Below are 13208 nucleotides of genomic sequence, written 5' to 3'. Positions count from 1 at the left end.
CTTTTCTATCATGTGAAGTTTTACTTAAAAAAGATGTTTCCTGATATTTACACTTTCTGTTCTTTTTGTGGTGCTGAACACGAATCCATTTCTCATCTCTTCGGGGAATGCACATATACAAGTCTGTTCTGGAAGAATTTTTGTATCTTCGATCATACTAAAATGTACCATGTTTTACTATGGTAAATATGAGTTATCGATGGTGTTTATAATTAAACACAGTAGCCACAAATGTACAGTTGTCTGAGACGTTATGAAAATGTTCTTTAACACCATGAACCATAAAATGTAGTCAGTGGACTGCTATGGTTTATTTTCATAATAGGTAAATACGGTCGCATTTCCTTTATTCAGCGGTGGCTGGTAGCTCGGTGGTTAGTGACTCTCGACTCGCGGTGAGGCGTGTCATCTTTTAGTGCGTGTTCGAAACCCGCGCCAACATAGACGTACTTTTATTTTTTTGTTTATCCTACTTACTTCAGCCGCGATCATACTAATAACTTGTAATATTTACAAGAATATCTGAATCATGCAATGAGCAAGTCTGCGTTTATTAGACCAATTTCCTGGTTCAGGTCTCTGCTGCAGATGTGCTGGAACGAAAGCACAAACTGACGCGATATTAAGTGTTTAATAAACACAGGCTTGCGCACATTTCTGATTCTGTGTAGACCGGTAGCTCGGGGGTTAGTGACTCTCATCTCTCGGCAAGTTGTCTTTTAGCGCGTGTTCGAAACCGGGTTGGTGTGGGTTTCGAACACGCGCTAAGAGACGACGCGCCTCGCCGCGTGTCGAGAGTTACTAACCCCCGAGCTACCAGTCTGCACAGAATCAACTCCAGATCTCTCGATTGAAGACAGGACTCTCTGCGGCATATCGTGCAGCTGCTGAATAAAGGAAATGTGACCGTGTTTACCTATTATGAAAATAAACCATAGCAGTCCACTGACTACATTTTATGGTTCATGGTGTTAAAGAACATTTTCATAACGTCTCAGACAACTGTACATTTGTGGCTACTGTGTTTAATTATAAACACCATCGATAACTCATATTTACCATAGTAAAACATGGTACATTTTAGTATGATCGAAGATACAAAAATTCTTCCAGAACAGACGAGAAAATGGAGAAATGGATTCGTGTTCAGCACCACAAAAAGAACAGAAAGTGTAAATATCAGGAAACATCTTTTTTAAGTAAAGCTTCACATGATAGAAAAGATGAAGTACTTTTTAAGACACATCCTTAACCTTATTGGTTATTAAGTACTTAGATGACAAAGTCCACACTAATTAATGAATAATTATTTATTACCGTCGACTGTGAGTGACGTCACTTCCCAATGCAAACACGCCCAATAAAATGGCCCCACCCCCGTCACTTGATTGACAGGTTTTAGTGTAGACGTTGGAAATTTAAATGCAAAAGGAATTGCGATTCCATTTGAGTTTTGGCAGTTTACATGCACAGTGCAGAGAGAGTGAAAAGTCAAATGTGGTAATTAATATTGCTATTTAAATATGACAGGCTCACAGTTCGTAAGATATGGGAAACACAATTGCAAATGGACTTTGCATTTCCATTTTAAATGTCGCTGACACTGTGCGTTCGCTTAAACGAAAATGCAAACGGTAATAAGCGATTACCGTACTTTTCTCTTGTTTAGTCCAGTCAGATGTGATTCCAGCCTCTTTAAACAACAGAAGTGAAACAGAGACAGAGTCGTGGAAGAGCGATGAAGGATCAGGTGTGAACCTGCAAACAGCTCCGTGTCTGTGTGTTTGCTAGCGCTACGAGACGTTGAGCTGCGACTGATTCTCTTCTGAACGTCTTGAGTTCAGCTCTGGAGGTCCGCCTGAGAAAACACAATCACAAACACAAACACTTTACAATAAGGTTCCATTTGTTAACTACTGTCTATTTAATGCAGTTAACAATGAGCAATACATCTGTTACAGTATTTATTCATCTTTAAAATACAACTGTAAAATTTTACTGTTTTTCAGGCTCAATAGAACTAAACCTAAAACCATTGAAAAAGTTACATATAAAAGACACAATAACCGAAATCATTAATATTAATGAACTAAACATATTTAATTTAAACCTAATTACTAAAATGAGTAAAACATAAATAAATATTAATTAAAATAAACTGACTTGTTAAAAGAAACTAATAAAAATTTTAAAATGTATATATATATATATATATATATATATATAAATGAAAAACAACAAAATTACTGAAAAATGTAAATGAAATATAAAAATAAAATTAAAAAAATCTATAACAAAAACTATATACAGTAGAAACAAATTACTAGCAGAGACCAAATATTAATCGATTAATAAATATTATAATAGTATCTCTTTAATTATATTAAAAAACATGCATGTGAATGTCTTCATTATGCAATTTTTTACTAATATATAAAAACACAATGAAATAAACGCTGTTTTAAAATAAACCCACAAACATTGACTGACCATCAGAAAACCGAAAGCTTTCAATTCCCAGATTCAGAATCATGCACAATATTAAATATATTAAATTCATGTTCTAAGTTGTTCAATATTGATCTAGTATTTGGCTGAAGAAACGTAGTGTGCTGAGTGAAAGCGTGGATCTGAAGGCCACGTGAGGCCGGTCCAGTCGTTCAGACACATGCAGCGTTCGTTCCTGCTGTCACACTGAGCTCCGTTCTCAACACAACACACATCACACAACATTCACATCTCATCCTGAGCGTGCATTAGTGCTGCTGGACTCACCGCTGTCACACCGGACGCCCGTCTGTCCCGAGGAGCAGATACAGCTGCCGCTCACCGGGTCACACGGGGTGTCCTCCGCACAGTCACATGACCGAGAGCAGTTCAGACCGAAGGAGCCCTGCTTACACGCTGAGGAGGACAACCAAATCTCTTACACCAAAACAATTCATTAGTAAGCTGTATGTGTGTGCGTGTATATTTCTGTGTGTGTGTGTGTGTGTAGTGATGTAGATGGTGAACGTCTGACCTCTCTCGCAGCGGGAGCCGTGTAATCCAGCGGGACAGACACACTGTCCGGTTCTGTGGTGACATGACGCTCCGTTCACACAGTCACAGTGCTGCTGACAGCCAGAGCCGAACAGACCAGCGGGACACGCTGAAACACACACACACACACACACTTACAGCACATACTGAATCACAGATAGAGAGAGGAGTCTATCTACATATTCTTACATATTATAGTTTATTATACATATTTAATTATACACTATTACAACTCTATTATCATTACGTAATTATATCATTATATCATTTAGATTTATATATGTCTCTGTGTGTGTGTGTGTGTGTGTTAATGCATATATGATCCTTTTCAATAACATTTTATCATTTTCAATATATATATATATATATACACGTATATATAATATTAAAATAATACATTTGACTAAATTTTATAAATTTTTATATTTAATATTAAAATATAAAAAACTAATACACAGTCAAACAGATAAAAATGCTGTCATACTTTCAAATATTAAATCTTGATCAAATAAATTGTGTGTACATGTGTATATATAAATAAAATAATACATGATTCAACCATTTTACCTAAAAACATTAAGAATGATTTTATATTGTGTGTGTATATATTTTATTAAATACATAATTTCTACTAGCATTGATTATTTCTATATTTACTCTATATTTAATTGTGTGCATAAACAGTATATTTTTTATACATGACTGATCATTAATTATATAATTTAATTTAATTATTATATAATTTAGTTTATAATTACATTATATATATATATATATATATATATATATATATATATATATGACAACAGATCATTATAAATTATATAATTTAATAAATATCATAAATATATAATTAAATGTTTCATTATAATAGAATTACACTTCAATTCATTAATTCTACATCAAATTAATATTTTTAGGTACTTTATTATATATAAAGAAAAGAAAGGATTCATAAGCAATTAAAAATTTTGACTATAAATGAATAGAAAAATGTAAAAAACAAAACAAAAAAACATTTAACATCTTTATCCTTTGAGGAAAGATGGATCTTTGTTCATGGGACTTGGATCATGTTCTTTACAAAGTCTATATAGATAATAATAAACATCTAAAGTTTTTATATATAACATGTGCTGTGCGCGACTCACTGAGATGACAGCGGGCCCCGATGAATCCGGCCGGACATTCACAGGCACCTGAGACCGAGAGACGAGCTCCACCGTTCAAACACTGACAGCGACGCTCACAGCCAGGACTGTAGAAGCCTTCAGCACACGCTACACACACACACACACACACACACACAAGAGAGAGGGAGAGAGAGAGAATGAGGGAAAAACATCAACCAAAACAAACACAAACGTGCATCTGCATCCTTAAGAGTCTTGTGTTAACTATCCTCAGACAGAGAGAAAACCACAGCTTTATGAGCATGTGCTGAGTTTAGTTTCCACTATTAGAGTGAATAACATTTTATCTGAAGCAGAGATTCTTCCAAACCCCTTTTGACCAAATAATCACTTGAAAAGCATCCTTTAATATTACTATAAATTAACAACACATTCACTTATTTATGGTTCTCTAATGGTGACATTACAAATAAATTATTTCATATTTTTGTCTTTTTTTTTAATGGTTTTATTGTTGGTGGGTTTTTTTACCTATTTAAATTGTACATTTTAGTTCTTTTTTAAGATTTTTTAAACCTCACATTTTTATGATTTTATGAATTTTATTGTTTTCGTGTTTTTATTTTTACATTTTTAAAGTTTCAGTTTGTTTTTATTTTAAAATGTATAAAAAAAATTAATTTATGTTTTAATTATATTTCAAGTTTGTTTGTATTTTAAATGTAAATTGATTTACCTTAAATATTGATTGATTTTATATTTTTATAATTTTATGTATTTTGATGCATTTTATGATTTTATTCATTTTTATTTAGCATTTTACTTTATTTTTTTGTTTCAGTTTCTTTTTAAAATGTATAAGATTTTAATTTTTTTATTAGATGTTTTATTTGTATTTTAAAACTTACCTTAAAAACAATCAAACTAAAACTCTTTCCAAAATTTGTCAAATCAAAACATATAAATATATTTTATAATGTATGAATTTATGCTTTTATTTTTTATTTTTTTTTTGGTATTTTCCGTATTTTTATTTTTATTTAACAATTTCTAGGATTTAATCAATCAAGTTAAAGGTTTTAAAACAGCAGGAACAAACCTAAAACATTCTTCACTCTACCTACAGTATATTCCTCCTGTAATAGTAAGTGCATCCCTCACCCTGTTCACACTTAGGTCCTGTGAATCCAGGCCTGCAGTAACAGTCTCCAGACAGCGGGTGGCACTGCTGGTTACTCTCTGAACACTGACACACCTGATTACACTCGATCCCGAAGGTGCCAGGCAGACAGGCTGATGAGACAGACTCAGATGATCTTATTATTTTTTTTTTTTTACAAATTTCTGCAGTAATTTGGCATGTGTTGCAAGCAGGAGTGAAGCTGCAAATGTTTTAAACAAGTTTTACAGTTTGGTTCTCATGAGAGAACCTAGAGATCTGGTTTGGTGTTCCCACTGCAAAAAGTGATACCCATTTAATATAACTGTAAAACATTATTTTTATATTGAAAAAGAATTTATATATATATATATATATATATATATATATATATATATATATATATATATATATATATATATATATATATATAATTGCACTTTATTTAATTAGATTATTTTTCAAATAAAATAATTAAAAGACAAAATGTGAAAACACCATTATATTTTAAAATAAGAAAAAGAGTTTTATATAAAAATACAATGATTTTATATTCCACTTAAAAACACAATGCATTTACATAAATGTTTTGTTTATTTTTATATTAATTTCTACGTTTTAAAACCTAAAATCAGCATATATGTGATAAACTCAATAATTGAGTTTAATTTCAATAATTATTTAATATTAATAATTATTTATTATAATAAATATTTATCTTTTATGGTTTATAACTATTAATTAAATATTTTATTACTTAATGATAAAATAATACATATAATTCATCACATGTGATAATTATTTAATAATTACTTTACAACATTTTTACATATTTGTACAATTATCTTAACATATATTTTTACTGTAATTATTTCATTAAATAATTAAAATTTAAGTTATCATCTTTTTTTAAGTTATCATCTTTATTTAATATTATACCCACTGTTTTAGTGGGAGGTAACAAAATCTGACAGGCTAGGACAAATCAACAGAACAGGGGCATTTACACAACACTGTTTTCAACAAAAAATTTAAAACTTTTTTATGCATGTTGGCTGTTCATTTACATGACAATTGCATTTTAGGAGCTCGAATATGCAAACTTTATAAAATAGCACTCAAAGTGCACCCAAAAAAATCCACTAAAATATGATGCAACCCTGTTTTCAACGTTGATAAAAAACATTTAAAATGTATGCATTTAGCAGACGCTTTTACTCAAAGACTGGCGTAATGATGCTAAAAAAAATCAGCTTTGATAACAGAAAGAAATTACATTTTAAAATAGAAAATGATTATTTAAATATTGAACAAGTATTTCTTGTTTAAACTGTATTTTGATCAAACAATTGCAGCCATTGAGAGCAGAAGAGACTTATTTCAAAAACATAAAAAAGACAAGAGAAACGGCATCACTGGAAAACGACTCATTGCGTGCGAGACAGAAAGACAGATGTGCTCGTAAAAGGAGAAATCATAATCATAATGTGTGCTCCAGATACTGCTGAGTTTCCAAGCAGAAGAGGGCTATTAAAGGTACAGCTATAAAACATAGAAGTGAAGAGAAAATGAAGAATAAGCTCACTTTGGTTACAGCCAGGAGGACAGACACATTCACCCCTGACATGATCACAGAGAGCTCCGTTCATACACACACACTTCTGCTGACAGTCCAGACCATAGAAACCCTGCGGACAGGCTGGACACACACACACACACACACACACATGGCTGATGTTAATATATGTTAAGTGGAGAAACAATGACACATTTTTCACAGAACGTTCCCGTCCAGCCAGTCTTACAGGTACAAGCTCCGCCCACATGGTCACATGACGCCTGGTTTTCACACAGGCAGCGAATGAACCAGCAGGGCATTCTGGGACAGACATAGACGTGTGACATTTATAACAGACAGAAGGCAAACATAAAGACTGTCAAATCTAAAATGAGAAATTATATTAAATATGAGTACATTTGTCAACTTGCAAGGCTATTTAAAATTAATGTGTGAAGGCAAAATGGTTTGAATAAATAAATGTATAAACTTAGATATACATTTTTCCTAATATATACATATAAATTCAATTCAATTCAATTCAAGTTTATTTGTATAGCGCTTTTTACAAAACAAATCGTTACAAAGCAACTTTACAGAAAATTATGTTTCTACAATATTTAGTAGTAGCTAGTAGTTTGTGCACATTTGACAGGATTTTAGAAAAAATAATAATAATAATACAAGACGTAGTCAGCTAGACGATGAACTATCAATATTATTAAGTTATTATATGATTCAGTCACACATTTAGCAATAATTGTTAGTTCTGTTTGTTGATTCAAGGTTAGCATCATCTGGGGTCCTCTGAGGGTCAGCATCATCTCTTCTCAGGTGTTCTGGATCCAGACTGGAGCTTGTTTAAATCCTAGTTACCACGGGATGTAAATCCCGTGGCGAAACATAGAAACAAAATAGAGACATCATTAGCATAGCTGCTGATCCAACAAAGTAAAATTAGTTTAACCCAAGCTAATGAATAAAAATGCACCTTTGATCAGATGCAACTACACTCACAAATAAAAGATACATTATTCGAATGCTTGGCGAAAGAGATGTGTTTTTAATCTAGATTTAAACAGAGAGAGTGTGTCTGAACCCCGAACATTATCAGGAAGGCTATTCCAGAGTTTGGGAGCCAAATGTGAGAAAGCTCTACCTCCTTTAGTGGACTTTGCTATCCTAGGAACTACCAAAAGTCCAGCGTTTTGTGACCTTCGGGTGCGTGATGGGTTGTAGCGTGGAATAAGGCTAGTTAGGTACGCTGGAGCTAAACCATTTAGGACCTTATAAGTAAGTAATGATAATTTGTAACTGATACAGAACTTAATAGGTAGCCAGTGCAGAGACTGTAAAATTGGGGTAATATGATCATATTTTCTTGACCTCATAAGGACTCTAGCTGCTGCATTTTGGACGACCTATAGCTTGTTTATTGAAGAAGCAGGACAACCACCTAGAATTGCATTACAATAGTCCAGTCTAGAGGTCATGAATGCATGAACTAGCTTTTCTGCATCAGAAACAGATAACATGTTTCGTAGCTTGGCAATGTTTCTAAGACGGAAGAATGCAGTTTTTGTAACATGGGAAATATGATTTTCAAAAGACAAATTGCTGTCTAATATAACACCCAGATTTCTGACTGTAGAGGAAGTAACAGTACATCCGTCTAGTTGCAGATTGTAATCTACAAGATTCTGTGTAGTGTTTTTTGGTCCAATAACTAATATCTCTGTCTTATCCGAATTTAATTGGAGAAAATTGTGTGTCATCCAATCTTTTACATTTTTAACACACTCTGTTAGCTTAGATCATTTAGAAGTTTCATCTGGTCTCTTTGAGATACATAGCTGAGTATCATCAGCATAACAGTGGAAGCTAATTCCGTATTTTCTAATAATATTACCAAGGGGCAACATATATATTGAAAATAGAAGGGGACCTAGGACGGATCCTTGTGGCACTCCATATTTTACTGATGATAAATGAGATGACTCCCCATTTAAGTAAACAAAATGGTAGCGATCGGACAGGTAGGATCTAAACCATCTTAGAGCCTGCCCTTGAATACCTGTATAGTTTTGTAATCGATCTATGAGTATGTCATGATCTATGGTGTCGAACGCAGCACTAAGATCAAGTAAGACTAGAAATGAGATGCAGCCTTGATCTGATGCAAGGAGCAGGTCATTTGTAATTTTAACAAGTGCAGTTCCTGTGCTATGGGGGGGCCCGAAACCTGACTGAAATTCTTCATACAGATCATTTTTGTGCAGGAAGGTGCTCAATTGAGCAGACACAACTTTCTCTAAAATTTTAGACATAAATGGAAGATTTGAAATAGGCCTATAATTTGCCAGTACACTAGGATCTAGTTTTGGTTTCTTAATAAGAGGCTTGATAACCGCCAGCTTGAATGGTTTTGGGATGTGTCCTAAAGATAACGACGAGTTAATGATATTGAGAAGCGGTTCTTCTGCTACAGGTAACAGCTCTTTCAGTAATTTAGTGGGTACAGGATCTAATAAACATGTTGTTGGTTTAGATACAGTGATAAGTTTATTTAGCTCTTCCTGTCCTATGGTTGTGAAGCACTGCAGTTTATTTTTGGGTCCGATGGATGAAACTGAAGTGTTAGACGCTGTAGAATCTACATTTGCTATTGTATTTCTAATGTTATCTATTTTATCAGTGAAGAAATTCATAAAGTCATTACTATTTAACGTTGGTGGAATATTTGAATCAGGTGGCGTCTGGTAATTTGTTAACTTAGCCACTGTGCTAAATAAAAACCTAGGATTGTTTTGGTTATTTTCAATGAGTTTGTGTATATGCTCTGCCCTAGCAGTTTTTAGAGCCTGTCTAAGTGTCTATAGCTGGACATACTGTTTTTCCAAGCAATTCTAAAAACTTCTAAGTTAGTTTTTCTCCATTTGCGTTCAAGACTACGAGTTAATTTCTTGAGAGAGTGAGTATTACTGTTATACCATGGTACAGTACGTTTTTCTCTAACTTTTTTCAATTTGATTGGGGCAACAGCTTCTAATGTATTAGAGAAAATAGTGCCCATGTTGTCAGTAATTTCGTCTAATTCATGTGTATTTTTGGGTACAAATAGGGCAGGCAGGTTATTTGCGAATCTTTCTTTGGTGGCTGGAACAATAGTTCTGCCCAGACACTATCGCTGCGACATATAGTTAATATCGGTTATACGCAGCATGCACGATACAAGGAAATGGTCTGTAATATCATCACTTTGAGGTACAATATCTATAGCAGTAAGATCGATTCCATGCGATATAATTAAATCTAGTGTATGATTAAAACGATGAGTGGGCCCGGTGACATTTTGCTTGACTCCAAAGGAGTTTATTAGGTCAGTAAACGCAAGTCCTAATGTATCATTTGCATTATCAACGTGAATTATTTTATTTTATTTTGCATGTTTTCAGGTTTATTTACTCATATTTAAAATATTCCTTTAATACTGTAACATCTGTACAGATATAGCAGTATATATGGAAAATAGAAGCACTATTAAATCTAAAATAATTGTATTTTATATATTATATCTACATTTTTTTAAATAATTATTATACACGGTTATTTTAGGAACACATATGAGTTAAGAGACTATAAAAAATATATGTATATTTAGAAATTAATCAATAATTAAATAAATACATAGAGGAAAAACTCTAAAGAAAATGATTATAGTACCTAGATCTTAAATATTTTCCCATAATATAATATAATATAATATACGATTTTAATAAAAATATATATATCTTTTTAATTCATTTTATAATTTTTTTCATATTTATTTATTTTATATTGCACATTTTTCAAAAAAATAATAATAATTTTCACTATCTTTTTTGTGTGTTTTTCATTATCATAAATACTGCAACATTTATCAAATATATTAGATATACAAGGAATATAGAATAACTTTTAATCTAACAAATGAAACAATGAATGCAGAGATGTCACCGCATTTTAACACAAAAAAAACCATAACCAAATATTAAATATGCAATATAATAAAACTGCAATAATACTGACAATGATATTGTTAAGTGCATCCTACAGAAAGTATCATGTCTTTCAGACGCTTTATCTAAAGGAACTTGTATATCTAGGTGTTTGAAGTCAAATCATAGTTTGATTTGATGTACCTTGCTCACACTTGTCTCCTGTCGTTCCAGCTGGACACTGCGGCTGACACACTCCGGTCACATGATCACAGGTCACTCCAGCCGGACACGAGCATTTATTATCACAGCCAGAGCCAAAGAAGCCTGATTCACACACTGCAAGGGAAAACAATTAATACTGATCATACATACTGTATCTCTATCTAAAACTTTTAGATTGTCCATTTTATTTAAATTATTAATTTAATTATTTAATTATATTATTGCATGCTTTCCCATTTTTGTCCCTGTATTTAATTAATTTAAATAAATAAAAATAACAATATTACTTAGAATAATACTTTGTATAAATAATCTACAATTTAAATGATTTTTTTTTCATTCTATTTTATATCATCATTATTTTATTTTTAGATTGCATGTTTTCCAATTATTTTAATTGTACTGTATCAAGTATTTCAAAGCTAATTTAAAATAAGAAAGATTAAAAGGCTATGCATCAACAATCAATTTAATTTAATTTAAGATTGCATTGCTTCTATTTTGTCTTCAGTAAAGCAATTCAAAGCAAATTTCAAATTAAATAAAAAGATTACAATGTTATGTTTACTATTCATTTATTTTATTTTATTTTTAGATTGCAAATTTTTACATTATGTTTTTAAATTCTTTTTCTTGTTTTTCATTTAAGCATTTCAAATGCAAATTAAAAATTATAAAATGTATAATTAAAATTTTGTATAAAATTTATAAAAAGAAAAAATAGAATTTAACACTAGTTAATTTAAATAGAATACAATTATAGATTGCATGTTTTTCCTTCTTTTGATATTTTATTAAAACATTTCCATGCAAATTTAAAATAAAAAGATTAAAATGCTATGCATCAACTATCCATTTTATTTTATTTGTATTTATTTATTTATTTATTTTTATGCAGAAGGAAAGATGTCAGGAGCCTTTACAGACATGCAACACAATATAAACTGTACAACTGAAAGAAACCCGATAAAACCTTCTGGCTCATATCGGATATACATGATCAAAACATCTGTTGCACACAATCTATTACATGCTTTCTGTCATCTGATTGATAGTTTATGATTTTTAGCAAGTAAAAAACCTTTTAGTATAATTATAAAAACATCCTCCTTCAGCTGTGGTTGACTTGACGTTTTGCTGTGAAATCTTTAGTAAAAATAAGAATAATATTTCCAAATTAGTTTTATTGATTATCCAGACATAATTTTTTTTCTTTTGAAAAATTATGCAAGTATGTAAAAATTGATAGCCTGAATGCACTGTAAGTCGCTATGGATAAAAGCGTCTGCTAAATGCATAAATTAGATTTTTTTTTAATTTAAGTATCAAATCGGATCATCAGGCTTTTGAGGAACGTTAATTTGTTCATCTATCAGTCAATACTGTATTATGCCACTAAAAAAAATTAATAAAAAGGTAATTCTGACTTCTTTTCTCAGAACTGAGAGATATCAACTTTCAGATTAATATTTCATAAGTCAGGCTTTACATCTTATTACATGTCTCTGGTTTTATAGAGCATGTTTTGTCATTTAATCAAACAGCAACAACATCTTTCTCCACCAGAGAAATTCTTTTTCAGTTTCATGTGAATGTATTGGATATTCACTCTTTCAGAGAAACTCACGGTCATTACACACGAGTCCCGTCCATCCGTCAGGACAGTCACAGCCGTTTCTGTGTTTGTTACACACTCCTCCGTTAACACAGTCCTCACACGACAGACTGCAGTCCAAGCCGAACGAATCATTCAAACATACTGCACAGAGCAGATGAGACAAGAATTTTACATTAAAACCAATCGGGCTATAACCATTTGGTTAACTCAAATACTGTGTTTCTTACTGAATTCCTGAATTTGAAATCAATCAGGAGAAAAGTAATTAAAAACAAATAAAAATAAATGTATTAATTCAATATTTTTTTAAACTAGAACAATTGTTTAGGAAGCACATCTTAATCCTTCTTACGGGTAAAATTGTTCCTTTATTTGATATATAATAATATAATATGATAGGATAGAATAATCTTAAAATATATTTTAAAATTAGAATGATTGTTTCGAATGATAAGAATGATTTGTTTTATTTTTATATTTTATTTAATTTAATTTA

At 31.6% G+C, this 13208-nt stretch overlaps 1 protein-coding gene across 1 annotated transcript; it reads right to left on the bottom strand.

The window, feature by feature from the left end:
- Nucleotides 1–1533: 1533 nt before the first annotated feature.
- Nucleotides 1534–12910, bottom strand: LOC128022051 (multiple epidermal growth factor-like domains protein 6). Its single transcript, XM_052609262.1, has 8 exons — nucleotides 12722–12910; nucleotides 11074–11208; nucleotides 6920–7033; nucleotides 5337–5468; nucleotides 4194–4322; nucleotides 3023–3151; nucleotides 2776–2904; nucleotides 1534–1858 (listed from the first exon to the last, which is right to left on the bottom strand). The coding sequence occupies exons 3-8, from the start codon at nucleotides 6981–6983 to the stop codon at nucleotides 1794–1796; spliced, it is 648 nt and encodes a 215-aa protein (XP_052465222.1). The 5' UTR covers nucleotides 6984–7033; nucleotides 11074–11208; nucleotides 12722–12910; the 3' UTR covers nucleotides 1534–1793.
- Between the last annotated feature and the right edge of the window lie 298 nt (nucleotides 12911–13208).

The sequence above is a fragment of the Carassius gibelio genome, chromosome A11 (assembly GCF_023724105.1).
Source record: "Carassius gibelio isolate Cgi1373 ecotype wild population from Czech Republic chromosome A11, carGib1.2-hapl.c, whole genome shotgun sequence".
NCBI classification, from domain to species: domain Eukaryota; kingdom Metazoa; phylum Chordata; class Actinopteri; order Cypriniformes; family Cyprinidae; genus Carassius; species Carassius gibelio.
This window is presented reverse-complemented; position numbering and strand designations above follow the sequence as displayed.